The sequence below is a fragment of the Rattus rattus genome, chromosome 5 (assembly GCF_011064425.1).
Source record: "Rattus rattus isolate New Zealand chromosome 5, Rrattus_CSIRO_v1, whole genome shotgun sequence".
Taxonomy (NCBI): Eukaryota; Metazoa; Chordata; class Mammalia; order Rodentia; family Muridae; genus Rattus; species Rattus rattus.
In genome coordinates this window covers 114,462,420-114,483,657 of record NC_046158.1, presented here as the reverse complement: position 1 = coordinate 114,483,657, position 21,238 = coordinate 114,462,420, and the positions used below count along the sequence as shown (strand labels likewise).

General features: G+C 39.8%; 1 protein-coding gene across 2 annotated transcripts in view; it reads right to left on the bottom strand.

Annotated features, from left to right (window-relative positions):
* Plcb1 (phospholipase C beta 1) overlaps window positions 1–21,238 on the bottom strand; it is a 671,578-nt gene that overhangs the window by 643,050 nt on the left and 7,290 nt on the right. For both annotated transcript variants that reach the window (XM_032904282.1, XM_032904280.1), the window contains exon 2: window positions 1,288–1,365. In XM_032904282.1, the coding sequence (XP_032760173.1) occupies window positions 1,288–1,365 (78 nt within the window). The remainder of the gene's footprint in view (window positions 1–1,287; window positions 1,366–21,238) is intronic.

The window sequence follows — 21,238 nt, the reverse complement described above, 5'->3', positions numbered from 1 at the left end:
CATAAATAATAAGTATGACAGTCGTTATTTCAGGAACTGGGCATGGGTAGAAAAGCCCACAGTTATATAACATAGGGTTCAAAACTAATATTTGAACTACACTGTACAGTGATTGGGGAGCCCCTATCTGTTCTAATAGAATTCTATTAGCATTGCTTCCCTACTGGCTTGTAAATGTATTTTGTAATCTCAAAACAACAACAAAATACCTCTTCAGATGTCAGAAATCGGAGAATGAAAACATGTGCTGGGCCTCAGGTGCCAGTGACTCTTGAAATAATAACCACTTCCTAAGAATATTCTTGTCTAACTGCCCATTAAACCTCAAATAAATCTTATGGTCTGCAGACAATTTTTAATAATTCAGTGTGGAATTGTCAACTGGCTTTATAAGAATTGAGCTACTGAATTCTTAGTATTGTGGGCAGAAAGCTAAATGTGGGAGGTTTCGTGAAAACTCAATAAAATGATTAAAGGAAACATAGCTTTAATTTTTTAACACTGCTCTAGTTTGACTCTCTGTTGCTGTGATAAACATGATCAAATGCAACTGGGGGCAATGGTTTATTTGACTCCTGGTTTACAATATAGAACCAGGCAAAACCCAGGCAGGAACTCAAGGAAGGAATCTGCAATCAGGAACTGAAGCAGAGTCCACAGAGAAACACGATTTACTGACTTGACCCCAGTCTCGTGTTCACCTACCTTTCCTATATAGGCAGGGCCACCTGCCTAGGAATGGCACTGCCTACAGAAGGCCTGACTCTCCTACTTCAATTGTAAGTAATAAATATCCCATATGTATGTCCACAACGGAGGAGGCAATTCCATATATGTATGTCCCTCCCTCCAGATGTGACAACCACAATTTGCCATCACAAACATGAATAAATTTTCAAGGCCATATCAGACTACTACCAGGAGAACTGTTAATTACAGCACAGGGAGAAATGAGAAGGACTGGTTGGTCAAACTTTGGCCATTAAGGTCAAAGGGAATTGTCTCATTGTCTTTCTTCATTCTGCATTCCAAAATCATGCTCACCATCAAATACAATCTGCAAGCCTAGTTTCTTGTCTTAACAGAAAACAATTATTTTAGCATCTAGTGAATCCAGAATTTTATACAAGCATCTATGAAAGTCCTAAGGCCCTTAGCCTGAGTCTCTGGAAGTAGAATCAATAACAAACCAAAGGTCATCTGTGAGATGGGTAGACGTACATAAGGTAAACAAATACTGTGTAAGTAACCAACAGGAAAATGGAAGAAAGACATCTTAACTCTTACCTTATTCTGATCTGTCCAGTAAAAGAAAAATCCCTGAGGATCGGTCCTCAAAATAATTGGAGTAACTATAGTGGAGTCCTAGAAAATGAAAGAAAGCAAGCACATTAAGTCATGTCTCTGTGGGAAGTTATTAAGAACCAATAACTATTACGTGACTTTTCAATGTTATCAATTATTAAGAAAAAGTTTAAATCAAAGTAGACAGTCATTTTAACTTCATAAAATTATCAATCAGACAACTGAAGTGACAGCTCATGTCCAAAAGTGATTGCTACACAAACATCAGGACCTGAGTTCAAATCCCTAGAACCTACATGAAGCCAAGTATGGTAATAGACAGTTTAATGCCAGCATTCCTACGGCAATATTGGAGGTACAGATAAGAAAAATCCCCAGAAGCCCCTGGACTAGCAAGCCTGGTATAAAGATCAGTAAACAACAAAAAGATCTTGTTCCAAAGATGGTAGAGAGTTAGGATTCTCCAATGCTGTCCTCTAATCTCCACACAAACACCTTGGGACATGTAAACCCTTGCACACACATAATCACATGCACATACATGTACCAGAAGATTATCAGACACAGAACTGACAGAGTTAAGCACTAATCAGAACATCTCTGTCTAACTGGAAAAGGAAGATAGTAATGTACGCATTTATTAAGACACAATTTTAAAGACACTGGCATACTTTCTGTTAGGAAACTATATTTAGATTCCCAAATAATGTTAACACTAACTATCATCACATATTTCATATAATTAAGGTTAATTAAAATCCATGCTTGAGGATAATATTTTAAATTACATTTGCTCCATAAATGATTTTTAATTGTACCAAAGAGAGTAAGCCTAGCATTTGGGCATTATTGTTTCCAAGGTAACAGTAAATAGGGCCATCTTTCACATATTTGGAAAGGTGCATAGGAAAATGTTGCAGTTTTAAATTCCACATGCTAACATAAAACATCATAGACAAATAGTGCTAGGAATTTAATGCACAAGTCTATGAAGCTCGGTTGTATGCATCTTGTTATAAAAGCAAACATTGTTGAGATGTGTTCTGTTTTCCCAGCAATATTCAAAAACTTACTTCTTGCACACACACAAATACATCAAATACGGTTTTACAAATTTCAAATAAAACTACATCATTTCCCCTTTCCTTTCCTTCCATCAACTCCTTCCATGTCTCTTCATTATCCCAACCTCTCCCGATTCAAGTCCATGGCTTCTCTTCCATGATTTGTCATGCATATGTGTACATACATACACCTCCTGCTGACTGTGACTTGTGTGTGTATGGTTTCAGGGCTGACCCTTTGGTATTAGATAACCAACTAAGGGGTTCATCCCTTGAGAAGACTAATTCTGCCTCTCCCAGCAGTCATTAGGTGACCATCATTCTTTGTCTAGGGGTGGGATTCCCCAAGATCTCCCCATCCCACATGACCATATTTAGTGGTAAAATAAAATACTCAGGCCTCTTCCGAAAATACATTTCTCATTTTTTCCTTTTGCTCTTTTGAGATCATAATTACATCATTTCCCCTTCCCCCTTTCCTCCCTCCAACCCCTCCTATATGCCTCTCTCTTCTCTCTTTTAAATCCATGTCCTCCTTTCTTCATAGTTGCTCCATGCATTTATATATTTATATTTTTATGCATTTATAATTTATATATTTATGAATTTATATATTTATATACATGTACATCCCTAAATATAAACTACTTAGTCTAAATAATGTTACTCAAATATATATGTTTCAGGGCTGTCACATGGCATTGGATAACCAACTGTCATGCTCTTCCCTTGAAAAGATGACCTCTCCCTCCGAGTCCCTTAGTTGTCTGCAGTTCTAGTGTAGGACTGAAGTGACTTCACTGCCAACTTTGTTGGTGTTGTTTGCTTGCTTTTAAAGTCTTAAAGTCTTGTGTTTAGTTATAATAATTGTAATTATTTTCTCCCAAGCCCTCCATCTACCACTCCCCACTCCCTTTCAAAGTTGGAACACCTTTTTCATCGTTGTTATTATAGGCACATATGTGACTACATATACATATATATTACTAATGTAGCCTACTGAGTCCATATGTTTCTTGTATGTATATTTCCAGGGTCAACCAACTGGCACTAGACAATCAATTAGTGTGTTTTTCCTTGGGGAGGCCCACCTCTTCCACTCCCAGCTTCCCTCAGCTGCCTATAATTCTTTGCGGAGGGTTGAGGCCTCATGGCCTTTTTTTCCCATCCAGTTTGTTCCTTTTGTCATCCTTGTTCAGCTCATATTTGGATGGTCTTGTGAAATGATGGTTATTGGAGAACAATCTACAAGCACTAATTTATTGGACCAGCACAATCCCTAACAATGTATAAACATTTGTCCTTATACCCACAGGTAAATGTAGACTTCTCCAGTCTTCAAGGATGCTTCCCTTGTCCGCAGACAGAGACCATTACAGAAAACCACAACAAATCAACAAAGAGTATGCTCCAGCCCAGTCCCAATCAATACATCTACAAAACCCTCCTGTATGTAAGGTTGAAGAAGAGGAGAGGAAAGATTGTAAAAGCCAGAGGATCCGAGAGTTTGTGGTGAGCTTATGTCTCCTAGGGCTGGAGAGATGATCCAGCCATTAAAGGCAAGGCTCACAACCAAAACAAGAGATTGTTTCTCCCAGTGGCCTCAGAAGCTGTACCCACAAAGTCCCACTAGCTACCTTTTTTCCATTTTATTGAAAATAAGAGGTTTTTCACAAATAATATAACTCGATTACAGTTTCCACACCCCTCTACCACTCCCAACCTCACATCCCATCAACAGCCACTTCCTGTCTCTCATTAGAAAACAAAACAGGCTTCTAAGGGATAAATAGTAAAGTATAATAAAATAAAATATAAGGTAAGGTGAAAACTAACACATCAGAATGGACAAAACAACCAGAAACAAAAGAACCGAAGGGAAGGCCCAAGAAACAGATCTGTTCATTTGCACTGAAAAATTCCATTCAAAAAAAGAAAACCACTAAACTGGAAGGTATAATAAAAACCAAGGAAATGCTGCAGATCCATGCAGACCCTGAACATGTGACCCTAGTCTCTGTGAGTTTATATGTTGATTTGTTGATTTAAGGGGCTTCATTTTCTTGGTGTCCTTCATGTTCTCTGGTCCTTAAGACTCTTCTGCTTCCTCTTCTGCAGTTCCTTGAGACCCAAAGAGATTTAATGAGGACATCCTGTATAGGGACTGTTATTCCAAAGGCTCTTGCTCTTGCAAGTTATCCGGCTCTGGGTTTCTGTACTTTTTCCCATCTGCTGCAAGGGGAAAGCTCTCAGGTGATGGTTGAGCAAGATGCTGGTCTATGAGTATAGCAGAGTGCCATTGCCTGCCATGTTAGGCTACATTTTACCCTTTTTTTAAACAATAGTATTTGGGTTTATCCTAAGTCCCTGGACTATCTAGAGACAAGTTCTTGGTCATTTAAGCAGTGTCAGATATGGGTTCCATCTCACACAGTGGCCTTTAGTCAAATCACTATTGGTTGATTATTCTCGCAAGCTTTGTGCCAGCATTGCACCAGCATGTCTTGCAGGCAGGACACCAGTATCAATCCAAGGTTCTGTGGGTTCATTGGTATTATGTTTCTCTTTTGGTCATGTGCAGATTACCTTCAGGTCCTCCAGCTGTTAGAACATGGAGGGTGAAAGCTCTACGTAGGCACCGGCTTGGTTTCTCTACTCAACACAATGAGCTGTGAAGGTGCTGTCTTCAGCAATGTACCTTGCCATCAGTTTGTGGAGAGCTGTCTTGGCAACAGCCTGGGTTGTTTGGTGATTCCCATGGGCTTCCTTTGGCCACAAACTCAATTAGACGTAACCCATTTGAAGTGATGAGATGGCCTGTTGGGACTCTGTCTCCCTCAATTATTTGCCAACCTTACTTAAGTCATCATAAATGTATTTTTGAAAGCTTCAACTGTATTAGATGGCCCTTAATTTTAGTGGTCTTCCCAGTATTCAATCCTTTGTTCCCCTGCCCATTTGTTTGTTCCATTGCAGGCACTCATCATGCTTCCATATCTATTCTGTTTTCCAGTCCTAATGAGATCTATCTGTTCCCCCTTGACCCTTTAAATGTAATGATGGTTCTATAGATTACAGGTTGGTTATCACGGACTTATAAGCGTATATCACATATTAGCAAATAACATATTTCTCTTTCTGGTTCTAGGATACCTCACTCAGCATGGTTTTGTTTGTTTTGTTTTTGTTTTGCTTGCCTTATTTTGATTTTGTGTGTTTCTGGTTCACTCCATTTACTTGAGAATTTCATGGTTTCACTTTTTAATAGTTGGGATATTTTTCAGCTATATGGGGTTTCCTTTGGGCAAAATTTTTTGTCTTGCTTTGCTTCGTTATTTTTACTTATTTACATACCGAATTCTGCCCCCACCTCCGGTTCCCCACTCACAGAGTCTCTGCCGGATTAGGCCAGACAAGACAGCCCTGTTGGGGACCAGGGTCCTTGTTCTTTGGTTGGTGGGTCATTCTCTGAGAGTTCCCAGGGGTCCAGATTACTTGATTTTATTGTTCCTCCTATGGGGTTCCCATCCCCTTCCGAGTCTTCAATTCTTCCACCAACTCTTCCATAAGAGTCCCTGACCTTTGTCCAATGTTTGGCTGTAATTTCTGCATCTGTATCAGTCAGCTCCTGGGTGAGGCCTCTCAGAGGACTGTTATACTAGGCTCCTGTCTTCAAGCATAACGGAGTATCATTAATAATGTGAGGGTCTGGTACTTACCCATGAGATAGGTTTCAAGTTGGGACCTTTATTGGTTGGCCATGCCTTCACTCTCCATTCAATCTCTGTCCCTGCATTTCTTTTAGACGGGATGAATTTGGGGTCAAAGGTTTTGTGGGTGGATTGGTGTCCTTATCCCTCTACTGGGTGTCCTGTCTGGCTACAGGAGGTAGCTTCTTCAGGTGTCATGTTCCCACTGCTGGGCATCTCAGAGACAATCTCCCCAATGTTTCCAAATAACGCTGAGAATAGTCCTTTCAAAATCTGGGATGAATTGTGTTGGAATTTTATGGGGATAGCATCAAATCTGTAGATTGCTTTTAGTAGGATGGCTGTTTTTTACTATATCATTCCTACCAACTATGAGCATAGGAGATCTTTACATCTTCTGATATCTTCAGTTTCTTTCTCAAAATCTTAATTATTCTTGTAAGTCTTTCACTTGCTTGGTTAGAGTTACCACAAGATATTTCATATTATTTGAGTTCATCAAGAAATGTCTTTCCTAGATTTCTACATCAGTTCATTTGCTATTTGTATACTTGTATACACTTGTATATTTGTACACTTGTTATTATATATTTGTATACTGATTTTTCTGAGTTAATTTTGTGTACAGCTAAATGTTTTGCTGAAACAAACACTTTGCTGAAAGTGTTTATCAGCTAGAGGAGTTATCCAGTAGAATTTTTAGGCTATTGTATAAATACTATCATATCATCTACAGATAAAGATACTGGACTTCTTCCTTTTCAATTTGTATTCCATTTATTCTCCAGTTGTCTTATTGCTCTAGGTAAGTCTTCAAGCACGATATTGAATATATATGGAGAGGGTAGACAACCGTGTCTTATTTCATATTTTGATGGAATTACTCTGAATCTCTCTCCACTTAAGTTGTCTATGGGCTTGCTGTAAACTACCTTTATTGTGTTGATATACATCATTGGATCCCTAATCGCCTCAAGATTTTCATCATGAAGGAGTGTTGAATTTTTTCAAAGGCCATCTCGGCATCTAATGAGATGATCTTATGGTTTGTGCCTTTTAGCTTGTTTCTATAGTGATTATTTATATATCAATTTACATATGCTGCATCTCTAAGATGAAGGCTACTTGATCATGGTGGGTATATTTTAATGTGTTTTTACATTCTGTTTGCAAGTAATTTATTGAGAACATTTGCATCTGTGTTCATTAGGGAAATTAATCTGTGATTCACTTTCAGTGTTGGGTCTTTATTAGGTGTGGTTATCAGGGTAACTGTGGCTTCATAAATCATACTGGGCAATGTCTCTTCAGTTTACATTTGTGGAATAATTTAAGTTCTGTATTTAACTCTTAGAAAGTCTAGTAAAATTCTATGCTAAAACCATCTAATCCTGGATTGGATTTTGTTGTTGTTGTTGTTGTTGTTGTTGTTGTTGTTGTTTGTTGGGTAACATTGAAAAACTTTTAATGACTGCTTCTACCTCACTAGAGTTTACAGGTCTGTTTAAATTGCTTATCTGATCTTAACTTTGGTAAGTGGCATATATAAGAAAATTATCGGGCTTTTGGTTTTTTGGTTTTGTTTTGTTTAGGTTTTTTCAATTTGGTGGGGTTCAGATTTTTAAAGTATATCCTTAGGATTCTCTGGATTCTCTCAGTGATTCTTGTTAAGTCTCCATTTTCATTTCTCATTTTGGGAGTTTGGATATTCTCTCTGCCTTTAGTTAATTGGGATAAAGTTTTCAATCTTACTAATGTTTCTCAAAGAATCAACTCTTTGTTTCATTGATTCTTCGTATTGTTTCAATTTTATTGATTTGAGCCCTGAATTTGATTATTTCTTGCCATCTACTCCTTTTGGTGTATTATTTATTCCTTTTGTTCTAGAGCTTTCATGTGTGCTGTTAAGTTACAAGTAGGAGATTTTCTCCATTTTTCTATGTAGGCATTAGTGCTGTAACTTGCCTCTTAAAACCACTTTCATTGTGTCCATAGACTTCGATGTGTTATATATTTCTTTTCATTCAATTCTAGGAAGTCTTTCATTTCTTTATCGTTTCCACCTTGACCCATTTTTCATTGAGTGACCTTAAGTTCCATGAGTTTGTGTGCACTCTATTGTTTCCGTTGTAATTGATATGCAGCTTTAATCCATGATGGTCAGAAAGCATGCACGGTGTGATTTCAATTTCCTTGTACCTGCTGAGATACAGGTGCAATGTTTGTCTATTATTTGGTCAATTTTGGAAAAAGGTCTATGAGCTGTTGAGAAGAAGAAATATTCTTTTTGAGGATTCCAGGAAGTACTTGCTGACAGGAGCCTGGTATAGCTGTCCCCTGAGAGGCTCTGCAAGAGCCTGACCATTACAGTTGTAGATGCTCACAGCCAACCATTGGACTGAGCATGGGGTCTCCAACAGAGGAGTTAGATAAAGGATTGAAGGAGCTGAAGGGATTTACAACCCATAGGAAGAACAATAATATCCACCAACCAGACTACCCAGAGCTCCCAGTGACTAAACTACCAACCAAAGAGAACCTGTGGAGACTATATCCAGAGGTTAGACATTCTCCCCTCACCCCACTACCAATTGAGGGATGGAGTCACCAAACCATCTCCAAAATTTTAACCCAGCAATGCTCCTGTCTAAAGGAAATACAGAAACAAAGAGTAGAGCAAAGACTAAAGGAAAGGCCATCCAGAGACTGCCCCACCTGGAGATCATGCAGACAGCTATTGCTGATGCCAAGAAGTACTTCCTGACAGGGGCCTGATACAGCTGCCTGCTGAGAAGCTCTGCCAGATCCCTACCAATACAAATGCAGATGCTCTAAGCCAACCATCAGATCTATCACAAGGATCCCAATGAAGGAGTTAGGGAAAGGACTGAAGGAGCAAAAGGGGCCTTATCTGGCATCAATGGGAGGGGAGGCCCTTGGTCCTGTGGCTTGATGCCCCAGTGTTGAGGAATGCTCTGGAGGTGAGAAGAAAGTGGGTGGGTGCATGGGGGAACACCCTCATCGAAGCAGGATAAAGGGGGATGAAATAGGGAGTTTGCAGAGCGAAAACCTGGGAAGGGGATATCATTTGAGATGTAAATAAATAAAATATTCATTTTTTTAAAAGAGAGTACACATGAAGGGACCCATGTCTCCAGTTGCATATGTAGCAGAGGATTGTCTTATCTAGCATCAGTGGGAGGGGAGGCCCTTGGTCCTGAGGAAGCTTGATGCCACAGGATAGGCAGATGCTAGGGCAGTGAGGCAGAAATGTGTGGATGGAGAGGGGAGCCCCCTCATAGAAGCAGTGGGGAAGAGGATGGTATGGGGTGTTTGCAGAGGGGAAACTGGAAAGGGGGATAACATTTGAAATAAATAAAATGACCAATAAAAATACCCAAACAAACAAACAAAAAACTTCTGTAAATATATGTTAGGTCCATTTGGTTGGTTGGCTATTGGCCAGCTAGCTGGTTGGCTGGCTGGTTGACTGGTTGGTTGGCTGGTTGGTTGGCTGATTGACTGGTTGGTTGCCTGGTTAGTTGGTTGGCTGGTTGGTTGGCTGATTGGCTGGTTGTTTGGCTGGTTGGTTGGCTGGCTGGCTGGTTAGTTGGCTGGTTGGTTGGTTGGCTTGGTTTGGTTGGTTGGTTAGTTGCTGGTTGTTTGGTTGGTTGGCTGGTTGGTTGTTTGGTTGGCTGGTTGGTTGGCTGGTTGGTTGGCTGGCTGGCTGGTTAGTTGGCTGGTTGGTTGGTTGGTTGGTTGGTTGATTGGTTGGTTGGTTGGTTGGTTGGTTGGTTGGCTGGTTGGTTGGTTGGTTGAATTTTCTCCTCAAGAACAGAGGACCAAATCCAGAGCCTGTGTTCTACCACTGAGTTAAATCCCTAACCCCTGTTCATTTGGTTTATAGCATAAACCAAATAGTTAATTCCAGCAAATATCTTGTTTAGTTTACGTCTGGATGACCTATGTATTGGCAAGAGTAGGTTACTTAAAACCTTCACTTTCAGTGTGTGAGGGGTCAATATCTGATTTAAACTGTTGTAGTGTTTCTTTTATGAAGTTGGGTGCCCTTGTGTTGGTTCCATAGATGTTAAGAGTTGTAATATCATCTTAGTTGATTTTTCCTTTGATGAGTATGTAATATCCTTCCCCATCTCTTCTGATTATTTTGGTTTGAAGTCTATTTTGTCAATACTAAAATGACTACAATAGCTTGCTTCTAAGGTACATTTGCTTGGAATATCTTTTTCCTTCTCCTTACCCTGAGGTAATGTTTATCCTTGATGTTAAGGTTTGGTTCTAGAATGCAGCAGAAGGATATATCCTGTTTTCTCATTTATTCTGTTAGTCTGTGTCTTTTTATTGCGGAATTAAAGCCATTGATAGTGAGAGAAATCAATGAGTAGTGTTCATTGATTCCTGTTATTTTATTGTTGTTGTTGTGGTAGTGGTGGTGGTGGTTGTTTTTTGTTGTTTTTCTGGTGTGTGTGTGTGTGTGTGTGTGTGTGTGTGTGTGTGTGTGTGTGTGTGTGTGTTCCCTTCTTTGATTTGCTTATCAGAATCATTTATTTTTTTATTTTTCTTCTGTGTAGTTAACCATTTTATGTTGGAGTTGCCCTTCTAGTGCATTCTGTAGGGCTAGGTTTATAGTCAGTACTCTTATTAGCTCCATCCATGGTGACTGAAAGTTTTGCTGGGTATAGCAGCCTGGTCTGGCATCTGTGGTCTCTCAGACTTTATAGAACATCTGTCCATACACTTTGACCTTTTAAAATCTCCATTGAAAAGTCAGGTGTTACAGTAATAGGTCTGTCTTTTTATATTACTTGGTCTTTTCCCTTGCAGCCTTAATATTCTCTCTTTGTTCTGTTTGTTTAGTGTTGAGAAGGCTTTCTTTTCTGATCCAATATATTTTGTGTTCTGTATGTTTCTTGTACCTTGACAGCCATCTCTTTCTTCCAGTTAGGGAAAAAATTTTCTATGATTTTTTTTGAAAAAAAAATCTTCTGTGCTTTTGACCAGGGTTTCTTGCCTTCTGCTATTTCCTTTATTCATAGACTTTGTATTTTCATGTTGTCACATTCCCTGGGTGTTTCAGGATTTTTTTTTTAATTTAACATTTTCTTTGACATTTCTTCTCTTAGGTCTCAAATGCCTGAGATTCTCTCTTCAATCTTGGTGGGGTTTGTTTGTAGTTCTTCTGTCCTAAATTTTCATCTCTTCATTTCCCTCCATTTTGATTTATTCATTCTATTTACATTTTCAGGTCTTGAACTGTTTTGTTCATTTCCTTCCACTGTTTGTGTTCACATAGCCTTCTTTAATGGATTTCTTCATTTCCTTTTTAAGTACTTCTATCATATTCATAAAGGCATTTTAAAGTCTTTCTTTTGTACTCCAACTATGTTCAAATACTCAGAGCCTGTTGCAGTAGGGTTGCAGGACTTTAGTGAAGACATATTGTTATTGTGATTTTATGCTGGGATCTAAGTATCTGGGTTTGGGAAGACTGTAATTCCAGGTGCTGATATCTGATCTTGTCTATTTTGGTTTCTGTTTCCTCTGTAGTTCTTAGAATAGTATGTTGTCTAGTAGGGAAATCTTATGGGATCCTGACAGGTGTGGCCACTGAGAGCTCTACGTATTGGGCTTTCCAGTTATTGTGTTTCTAGGTGTTGGGAGTTGACACTTAGGAATGGAGATGGGGCATGGATGGAGTTCACAGGAAAGAGGAAAGCAGGGTGTTCCCTATGCAGAATTTGCATAGTCCCCGAGAATGGGGGCAGAGAGTGAGGAGAGGCTGCAGGAGGTGGTCTGTTACAGAGCTAGGTATGAGAATGGAGAATTGGACTTGGTGGAATGGAGGGAGACATGAAGATCTGGAGTTGGCCAACCTGCTTCCCTCGGGGGTCGTGGCCTCTGGGTTCCTAGGGAATGCCTGCTGGGCTGATGGCTGGGATAAAGCATTGCAATAGATGGAAGGGGATAGGTGTTTATGAGGGGAAGATCTATGTAATCCACTGGACATGGGGACAGGGGCAAGGGTATCCTGAGCAAGTGACTGCTATAGAGTTAGGGAGTAGAGGTTAGATTTGGAGGAGAAAGCAATAAATGAAGAATTGCAATTCACCTATCTGCTTCCTTGGCTGGAGCCCACTTCAAAAAAATCGTTTTCATATATATCTAAACTACAGCAAATCCTAACCTCTACGTAATCCAAAGTTGTAATGAGAACTTACAGAGAACTTTTCAGAGAGAACCTTGGAAGTTTTTATTGTTTGTTCGTGGTAGGCAAGTAATAAAATGAATTCTCGTTTCCTTGTAAGTTCAGTTTTAAGAGCTCAGGGCAGGAGGCTGCCCATTTGGTTTCCAATGCCTCCCTATTCCCTTCCTTAATTCCTCACTGGGCAGGGACAGAAAGGCAGAGGTACTGTTGATATGCATCTGAGAAGGTTGAGGGAATCAAAAAGGATGGATTTTAAGTAAAGCACCTATCCAAATGCATTCATGCCACATAACATTTGCTATTAATGTTAGAATATTTAAAAACAAAAAAGTTGGCCCAGGGCATGATGTGAAAGCACTTGTTTCCCAAGCCTGGAGAACTGCGTGTGACTGTGGGAACTCACACATCCCCAGAACCCATGTATAAAAATCTGGAGGCAATGGCTCAAATCTGTAATCCTGCATGCTTATGACAAGGCTGAAGATAGAGATACTATTGGCCAGACACTCACAGGCCAGCTAGCCCAGAGTACTACCGCAGAGAGACACTGTGATTCAGCAAGGTAAAAAACTTGAGACCCAGATCCTGTATGTTGCTCTCTGATCTCCACAAATTCATGTTGGCAAGCACATGGGCAAATGCCTGCATACGCACACATGTGTATAAACACACACACACATACACACACACACACACACACACACACACAAGTATCTTAAGTGTAGCTTTATTGCGATATGTGTTTATTGAGTAAAACAGATAAAATGTCAATTTTAGCACTGCTAAGCTTGCAGTTGTGTGGCACTGCACTCACATACACGCATATTACTGTGCCAGTGTGAACAGTGGCAGAAACATATCATTGTCCCTAGCAGAAATGCAACAACCATTAAACATCACAAGCTAGTCCCTCTGTCTACACCACTAAAAACTACCATTCTACTTCCTGTCTCAAAAACTTACTCTATGTGACAAGCATACAAGTCTCTTTTCTGCCTGGCTTATTTCCCTTAGCAAAACGTCATCCATGTGCATTCATGCTGCAGCCTTTCTCTCTGAGGCTCCGTTTCATAGATGCACCATGTTTCACTATCTTCTCATCCTTCCGTGGGCATTTGGGTCACTTGTTTCGGTAACTGTCAATAATGTTACTGTGGTCAAAGAAGCATGGACATCTCTTTGAAATTTTACTTTCAGTTATTGTCAGTAGATATCTAGCAGTAGGATTGCTGGCTCATGTGGCAGGTCTAAAGCAACCACCATTCTATCTTACTCTGATATTCTTTATGCATTCATTTTTTTCTACTTCTTTTCAAATGCATTTATTTCATGTGTATGGATATTTAATCTTCATGGGCATCTGTGAGCTGCTTGCATATCTATTGCTCACAGAGGTCAAAAAACAATGTTGGATATACGAGGACTGGTGTTCCAACAGTTGTGACCAGTCATGTAGGTGCTGAAAATCAAACTGGAATAGCTGTCAGTGCTCTCAACCACTGAGCTACCACTCTAGCCTCTTTCCACACGTTCTTAACCTACAGCTTGAAAAAATCATTTAAAAGAATTGCACCATTGCAGGAAATTTCATAAGGAGTGGAAGATTTCAAAATCACTTAAAATTTAAATGTCAAAAAGAAGATATTTGGAAATAAAATTTGATCTGAAAACGCAGGAATAATTGGAAAACATTTTAGGCTTCTGTGAGATTACACATTTGACAGTTCACAGGAGCATTGGCAGCCATGTTCTCTCCTCTGTTCTTAAGGTGAGCAGAATGAAAACACTGGTACGCTGTACACAGTACATCCTCCAACTTCCAGACCAACTTAAACTAACTTATAAGTGTGACTTATCATTTTCATGTCACCTCCTCTTCTTATCAGAGGAGATCCCATTAAAAAAGATCTTGGTGACAACTCCCTGCAAGATTCTAAAGTGAAAAGATCTATCAAATTTAGATCCTGGTCTCTCTGTATTAGGCCTCTTTGCTTAAATCAGTTACTACCAATTTTAGTTTATTTGTTCTCCTTCCTGGCCCCATACTTGGGTACAGGTACCAACTTAGTGATCATTTATCTCAGCTTTATGTCCTCTTTCTTCATATTCACCTCAAACATTCCAGGACCAACTGGAATTCAGCATTCTTGTCACTCAAGGCATAATCTGACTCAGAAACACACAAATCTTCACTTCCGGTTTCAGTGGCTACATAGATTCGAAAGTCTGTATTCTCCCCGTATCAAAGCAGCTACAAAGCTTAGCTTGGCTAAGCTGCTACATATTAACTGTCAGAATATGTACCTAGGGGTGATGTCTGAAATACATGGTCATCCTCTTGTTTCCATGCAGAACTGAGGATGGGATGGGATTCTTAGATCACTTGTCTACTCTAGCACTGAGCCAACCCTCAGAGGGTATCTTGGTTTAGTAACCAATTTCTGTTCTAGTTTGTTTTCTATCACTGTGCTAAAATGACTAAAGTAACTTGGAGAAGAAAGGTGTTTAGCTTATAGGCTATAGCCTATTTGTAGGGGGGAATCCATGACAAAAACTGAAGGCAGGAACGTAGCAGTAGGAAAAGAAGCTGAAGACAGGAAAGAATGCTGCTCAAGGATTTTCCCTGCATAGCTCTTTCAACTTGCTTTGTTATACAATGCAGGACTCTCATCCCAGAGGTGTTTTGTTTATTTTGGAATTGAGAACATTGATATTGAGAGATATCAATGAGTAGTGTTCATTAATTCCTGTTATTTTGTTGTTGTTGTTGTTGTTGTTTCCTGTGTGTGTGAGTGTGTGTGTGTGTGTGTGTGTGTGTGTGTGTGAGAGAGAGAGAGAGAGAGAGAGAGAGAGAGAGAGAGTGTCCCTCTTTTGATTTGCTGATCGGGATTATTTATTCCTTGTGTTTTCTTCTGTGTAGTTAACCATTGTTTTTGCTTTCCCAAAACAATCATTAATTAAGAAAATGTCCCACAGGTTTGCCTACATTTCAGTCAAATGCAAGCATTTTCTCAATTGAGGTTCCCTTTTGCCAGATGACTGTAGAATCTATTCAGCATCTATCTAGCATCTTAAAATAATCTAATCAAGACACAAGTTTTTTATGTCTTTTTCTTTCTTCATCAATATCAATAGCATGGGAATTCCATAAGATGATAGTTTTGAAATTTTCAGACATACCAGTTGGTAAAAAGGATTGTTGAACCCTTTCTGTGGAGTTAAGAAATAATGAAGGTTTGGTTGTGTTTGTTTGTTTGTTTTTCTTATGTGTAGGATAGAGTCTGAGAATACATAGTTCTTATAAACAGACAAAGATGCTGATGCTGCTGGTCCAGAGTCATATGTGTGAGAACCACAGTAGTGAGGAGGTGAGTCAGGAAGACAATAACAACAACTTAGGGTTTCCTCAGGCATTGCCCATTATTTGGGAGGACAGACCTTGGGCCTTGAACTCACCAAGCTGGATGGCTAATGAGCCCATGGATCTAACCTGTATCTGTCTTACATGTATGTATGTACCCATATACAAATAAGAAGTCTCATGAGATCATATTATATTTCTATGAAACAGAGAAGCTACAAACACAGATGACAACGCCAAGGAAACTTGGTTCTCTTTTCTGACATTCCCATCTGGAGATTTTCCATGTTTGCGAACTACTCTTCACCTAGCCCAGGTAGGCTACAGGCTGACTCCAGTGCAAGATGCTGAAGACCTCAGAGCATGCCCTTGTTTGGTGATAGTTTCTTTAAGGATATGATTAAGTGAGGAAGTCTTCAGGGTGGGTGCTAATCCAAGTATCCTTACAAGAAGTGGAAGCTGGGGCACAGACACAAACTGAAAGAGATACAGGGGGAAACAGCTACCCATAAAGTCAAAAAGAAAGGCCTGGAATAAACCGTTTCCTCTAACTCTTAGAAAAAAAATGAGCTTGCTAAAACTATATACTTTCAGTCTCCAGAACCAGGAGGAAAGTGTGAAAATCTGTGCTACTTTATTGTGGAAGCCCACATAAATTGATGTGAAAATTACCATTAGCCACATGAGTAAGCACCAGTCCACAGATCCCAGAGCTTGTTCCTTAACATACGTCTAAGGTGTTGGCCAAAGATGAGCACAATTCTGACGCCGTGGTGACTTTCATGCTTTCGAGCTGCTCCAAGAGAAGACATGTGACTAGATCCAAACACTTCTAAATGAATCAATACTGTAAAATCAACACAGGAAAAAAAAGAGAGACTCCAATGTTCCACAGTGTTACCCATGATTTAGAGTAGGAAGTGGTAGAGAGAAATATGCTGATAATGTACACTGGGGTAAAAAAGGAGAATTCTGAGACAGAACACAAAATATAACCAATACTACTCTGAATATGAAACAAAAGCATAATACACACAACCTATTGCTTTTCTCCTTATCATAACTAAATATTCAACAAAAAGCAACTTAAGGAAAGGTTTATTTGTCCTTATGGTTTAAAGTAAGACAGTTTTTCACAATGGGAAAACATAGGATTAGCTGCTCTGTGTTAATAAGAAAGGATGGTACCCACATGCCCACATCTCAGAAAATCAGGAAGCAGAGAGAAAGACGGAAGTTGGAAATAGAGCAGGTCTACAGACCTCTAGGAAAATCCCATAATGGTCCACATCCCCTAGTGATGACCCTTCCCTAAGGTTTCACAAGCTCTCACGTCAGTACCTCCAGTTGGGGACCAAGTGATCATACACACAAGCTTGTAGGGAATATTTAGCATGAACCCATAGTAAATGAGAAAGCAGGATGCTCAATTGCATCTGTGAAGCAGAAATCCCCTGCTCATCATTGGATGGGTGTTTTCCCCCCAGGGCTATAGGTAGACTGAAACGTCTCCAAACAAAGGAAAACACAGAACTAAGATGGGAAAACTGATCATTTCAATACAGCCCTAGAGATCAAATAGGCATCCAACTTGAGTTGAATTTACCGTGATTTATGACTACTGATGCTGACTATCTTTTTATGTACTTACTAACATGCTTGTAGTGAGGAGGGACATAGAGGAGGAGAGAGGCAAAAGAGAGACCTCATACATTTTAAATCAGTTAAGACTAAAGCATGTTATTTTAATCAGTGATTCTCAACAGGCGACAGTGATTCTCAACTCCGAGGACTGCAGGCAATATCTAGAAACAGTTTTGAACATCGCAATTCTGGCGTGTATTAGGTAAAAGCCAGATAAGCCACTGGCCACCTTACAACACAAGTAAGCCAGTACCTCACAGAAAAGTATTTCCTGGCCCCAAATGTCAGTAATTCGGACACTGAGGACCATGGGTTGATTAACTTCCTGTCGACTTTATGTGTTAAAACTTCCTAGACCAAGGCACTGCACACACAAACAGGCTCTTGCTAGCACACAGCATTATCTGAGCCACAATCCCCACTGTCCTTCAATGTCCTGTGCTCCTTTACTCCTTATAATGTCCCCACATCCTCTTTCATGGCTGAAACACCTCTTGTCCTCTTGTTAAGTGTTACATAGCACCCAGATCTTCTCATTAGTAGAATTTATCGAAAGAAATTTTCCCCATACTTCTTATAAATATGTGTACTTTTTTCTGCCACAATATAATTAGAAAAAAAATGATATCTTTGTTTAACTAATATCTCCTCCACTTGCATATAAACTCCATAAGAATGAGAACAAAGGCATTTATTATCACAAATTCACAATGCTGGTTGATTATCTTTTAATATGTATCAACATATTTTAAGGCGTAAATATTAACTGTATGAATGGATGTGCAAGAGGGCACTGTAGGAAAAGATACCAGATAGATTTCAAACGACATCATTTGGAGTTCGGGCCTACATTTGTCTTAAGCCATAGCCAAAAGAAAAATTCAAACAAATGGTGAGGGTGAAACAAGGCTTTTTGAGGGCTGAGACGGAGGGAGAGGGTGAGAAGAAAAGAGATGGTGAACAGAGGTTGCATCCTCAGGGCAGGGGAGGCGACTCGGCTGGCAGAGACCTTCCCAGCATGCTTAGCACAATCTCGGTGAGGATGATGCTTAACTCTACTGCCAGCTCTGGAAAGTCAGAGGGAAGGAGATCAGAAGTTCAAGGGCAAATTCTGCTACAGAGCAAAGGTGGAAACATCAGATCTGGGGAAATGAGGTGGAGAATAAAGGGGAGGGAAGAGAAAGAAAGGAGGGAAGAGAGCTAGAAACAGTGTAACTTTCTTTTTGCTCAGAATCTGCAGGCTGAAGGTTTCGCTACAGTTTCCATAGTAAATATCACCTAAAAACCCCTGTTTGAAAATCTCCTTCCTCAGAGTGAGGTTAGGGGGAGCCAATGGGATCTTCAGAAGACAGGGACTTATCGGGAGTTGTCCAGGACTACAGGATTCTTTCTATCTTCCTTCCTGGCAACGAGAAGATCTGATTGTATTCTGTCACGTTCTCCTGCTATGACACAAGTTGCCTTGTCCAAAGAAACAGGACCAAGCTGTGAACAAGGAAACCTCTAAAACTAGGAGGGGAAATAAACTTCTTCTGGCAAGTAGGTTACCACAGATGTTTGGTTTTGTAATGGAATGCTGATTGAGGCAAGCATATTGATTGGTGTGTTCTCAGAAGACAAACTGGTATTGTCCAGAGACAAGTGAGGCGAGGATAACAATGAAGCCTGGACTTTTGAGATGCCTAAAGCAGGGCTGTTAAATAGAAAAGGGGGTGCGATTTTGAAGCAGGAGCTTAGGAAAGAAGGGTGCTGATGCCCAGTGAAGGGGAGGAATGGGAGGAAATTTAGTTGTCCAATGTCTTTGCTGCTTCTGCGCAGAATGACTGTTGCAAACAGAAATTTGATTTTTAAGTAGAAATTTAGATCAATAGGTCTGTATTTGTTATTACTTCATTTTAGGAATAAAGATCATATAACTTTCTGTGAATCATTCTCATGGCAGAATGTTTCATATAAACCAATCTTTTATTTCCCTGTAATTCCCCACATTTAGGAATTTCTTGAATAGCAGTTTTCATTGGTTATACTAATGAGCATCTCTTTTAAAAAGCAAAAACCTGTGGTACCATGCATTATGCTAGCTAGACTGGCTGGCAGGTGCCCATGAGCCTAGCACTTGAGAGGGAGATTAAGTCTAGTATCTGCTACCTCGTGAGTTCAGTACAAGCCTGAACTTCAGACAAAAACAGCAAGACTTTGTCAGGCAGGGTTTGGTGGGAAAGAACCCTCTCTGGGATTGTAAACACAAACTGATGAGGACAGATAAGTAATTGCTTGACAGAATCACTGGAAAAGCCAAAGAAGCAACTTGCAGATGAATCTTCGTGAAGGAACCTAACACCTTTCAGACTCAAGAAAGACAGCAGAGATCCAACAGCAAAGACAAAGGAAAAACTCGGCTGGAAGGAGAACAACCTCTCAGCATCATGACAAAGCCTTAACCACTGTGTCATCGCTTCGGTGTCTCACAGAAGTGCAAACAACACAAAGTACGCAGTTGTTGGCCTCTTTCACAACTTCGCCCACCACGTTTCACTCACATCCGTCAATTTCATATACAGCCAGAAGCTCAGCCCCGAGGTATTCTAGCACACAGAGTTTAAGTACCCAGACATTTTGTCCCGGGAAGTCCTACCAAGAATGTATGGGAATGGATGCAGACTGAGGCACACTCAAAGATCACAAGTGCACCACTGACTGCAATAGCTTTTCTTTGATCAGCTAGACTACTTGTTGAGGGGCTCTGTGGACTTGGTGCTCCTTTTAAAGCTCATATAGCCTCTGCTATGGAAGGAATCAAAATCCACTTGCAGATACTCACTTTGTAGGTAAATCTAAAAATAACAATAATGTTTTTTTTTTTAAATATCCAAATCTTCCAGGCCCCAGTGGTGTCTGGTGACACACACCATGTCCAGTCCAGGTAACAATGTTTCCTTTGCTCACTAATCCCTTTTCCCCTGTCCTTGCTCATAAAACTTCAACACAATAAATTGAAACAAAACACTGAGAACTAAAAAAGCCCTCAAATGGAGAACAGATGTAGGATGTTTTTAATTCTTTATTAATACCAACTACCTATTGTTCTCATTTTATATAATCGTCTATTTCCCAATCTATAATAATTTAGTTTCTTGGTAATATATTTGTTCAATATCCATTAATACATAGATCAAAACATTTTTTAAGAATGGAAATTAAAATTTTTCAAGATAACACATGAAAAGAAAAAGTGGAATATTGGACCTTCTAAGGGATCGGAGATGACTGGGAAAAACTCTTATTAAAGAGCCAGCCATGGGTTGGGGATTTGGCTCAGTGGTAGAGCACTTGCCTAGCAAGCGCAAGGCCCTGGATTCGGTCCCCAGCTCCGAAAAAAAATAAAATAAAATAAAAAAGAGCCAGCCATTCTTTAGCTCCTATTTCTCAGCTCATCTTTTTTTGACAAGAATTGAATGTTTTCTTAGGATCCTATAAGTAAATCATCTCTTAGCAATGTGTCTCTAGGACCTTTGCTTCAGAGACATCTACCATCCGCCTCTGATTAGTGACTCAAATCTAAATATGCAATACATATGGAATTTGTGATAGGGCCTGAATGTCTGCAGGAACCTAATGTTAACTCAGAGAACAGGAAAACTAATGTTTCCAGCTAGCAAGGACTTGTATTTAAATAGAGACCCAAAGCATCAGTCAACAACCATCCATCAGTCCCATGCCATTTCTGCTGCGACTTACCCGTCACGGTTACAGGGAACACTTTTGAAAAAGAGTCGCTTGACTTCAGGTTACCAGGTTGGCCATAAGAAAGCAAACTCTTCCTGTTCCATTTAAATATCACCATAGTCAAGTACAGTTTGAAGCTATTTGTTGATGGGTTAAATTCAAGGGAAATAGTCAAGATATTCTAATTGCCAGTACAAATTAA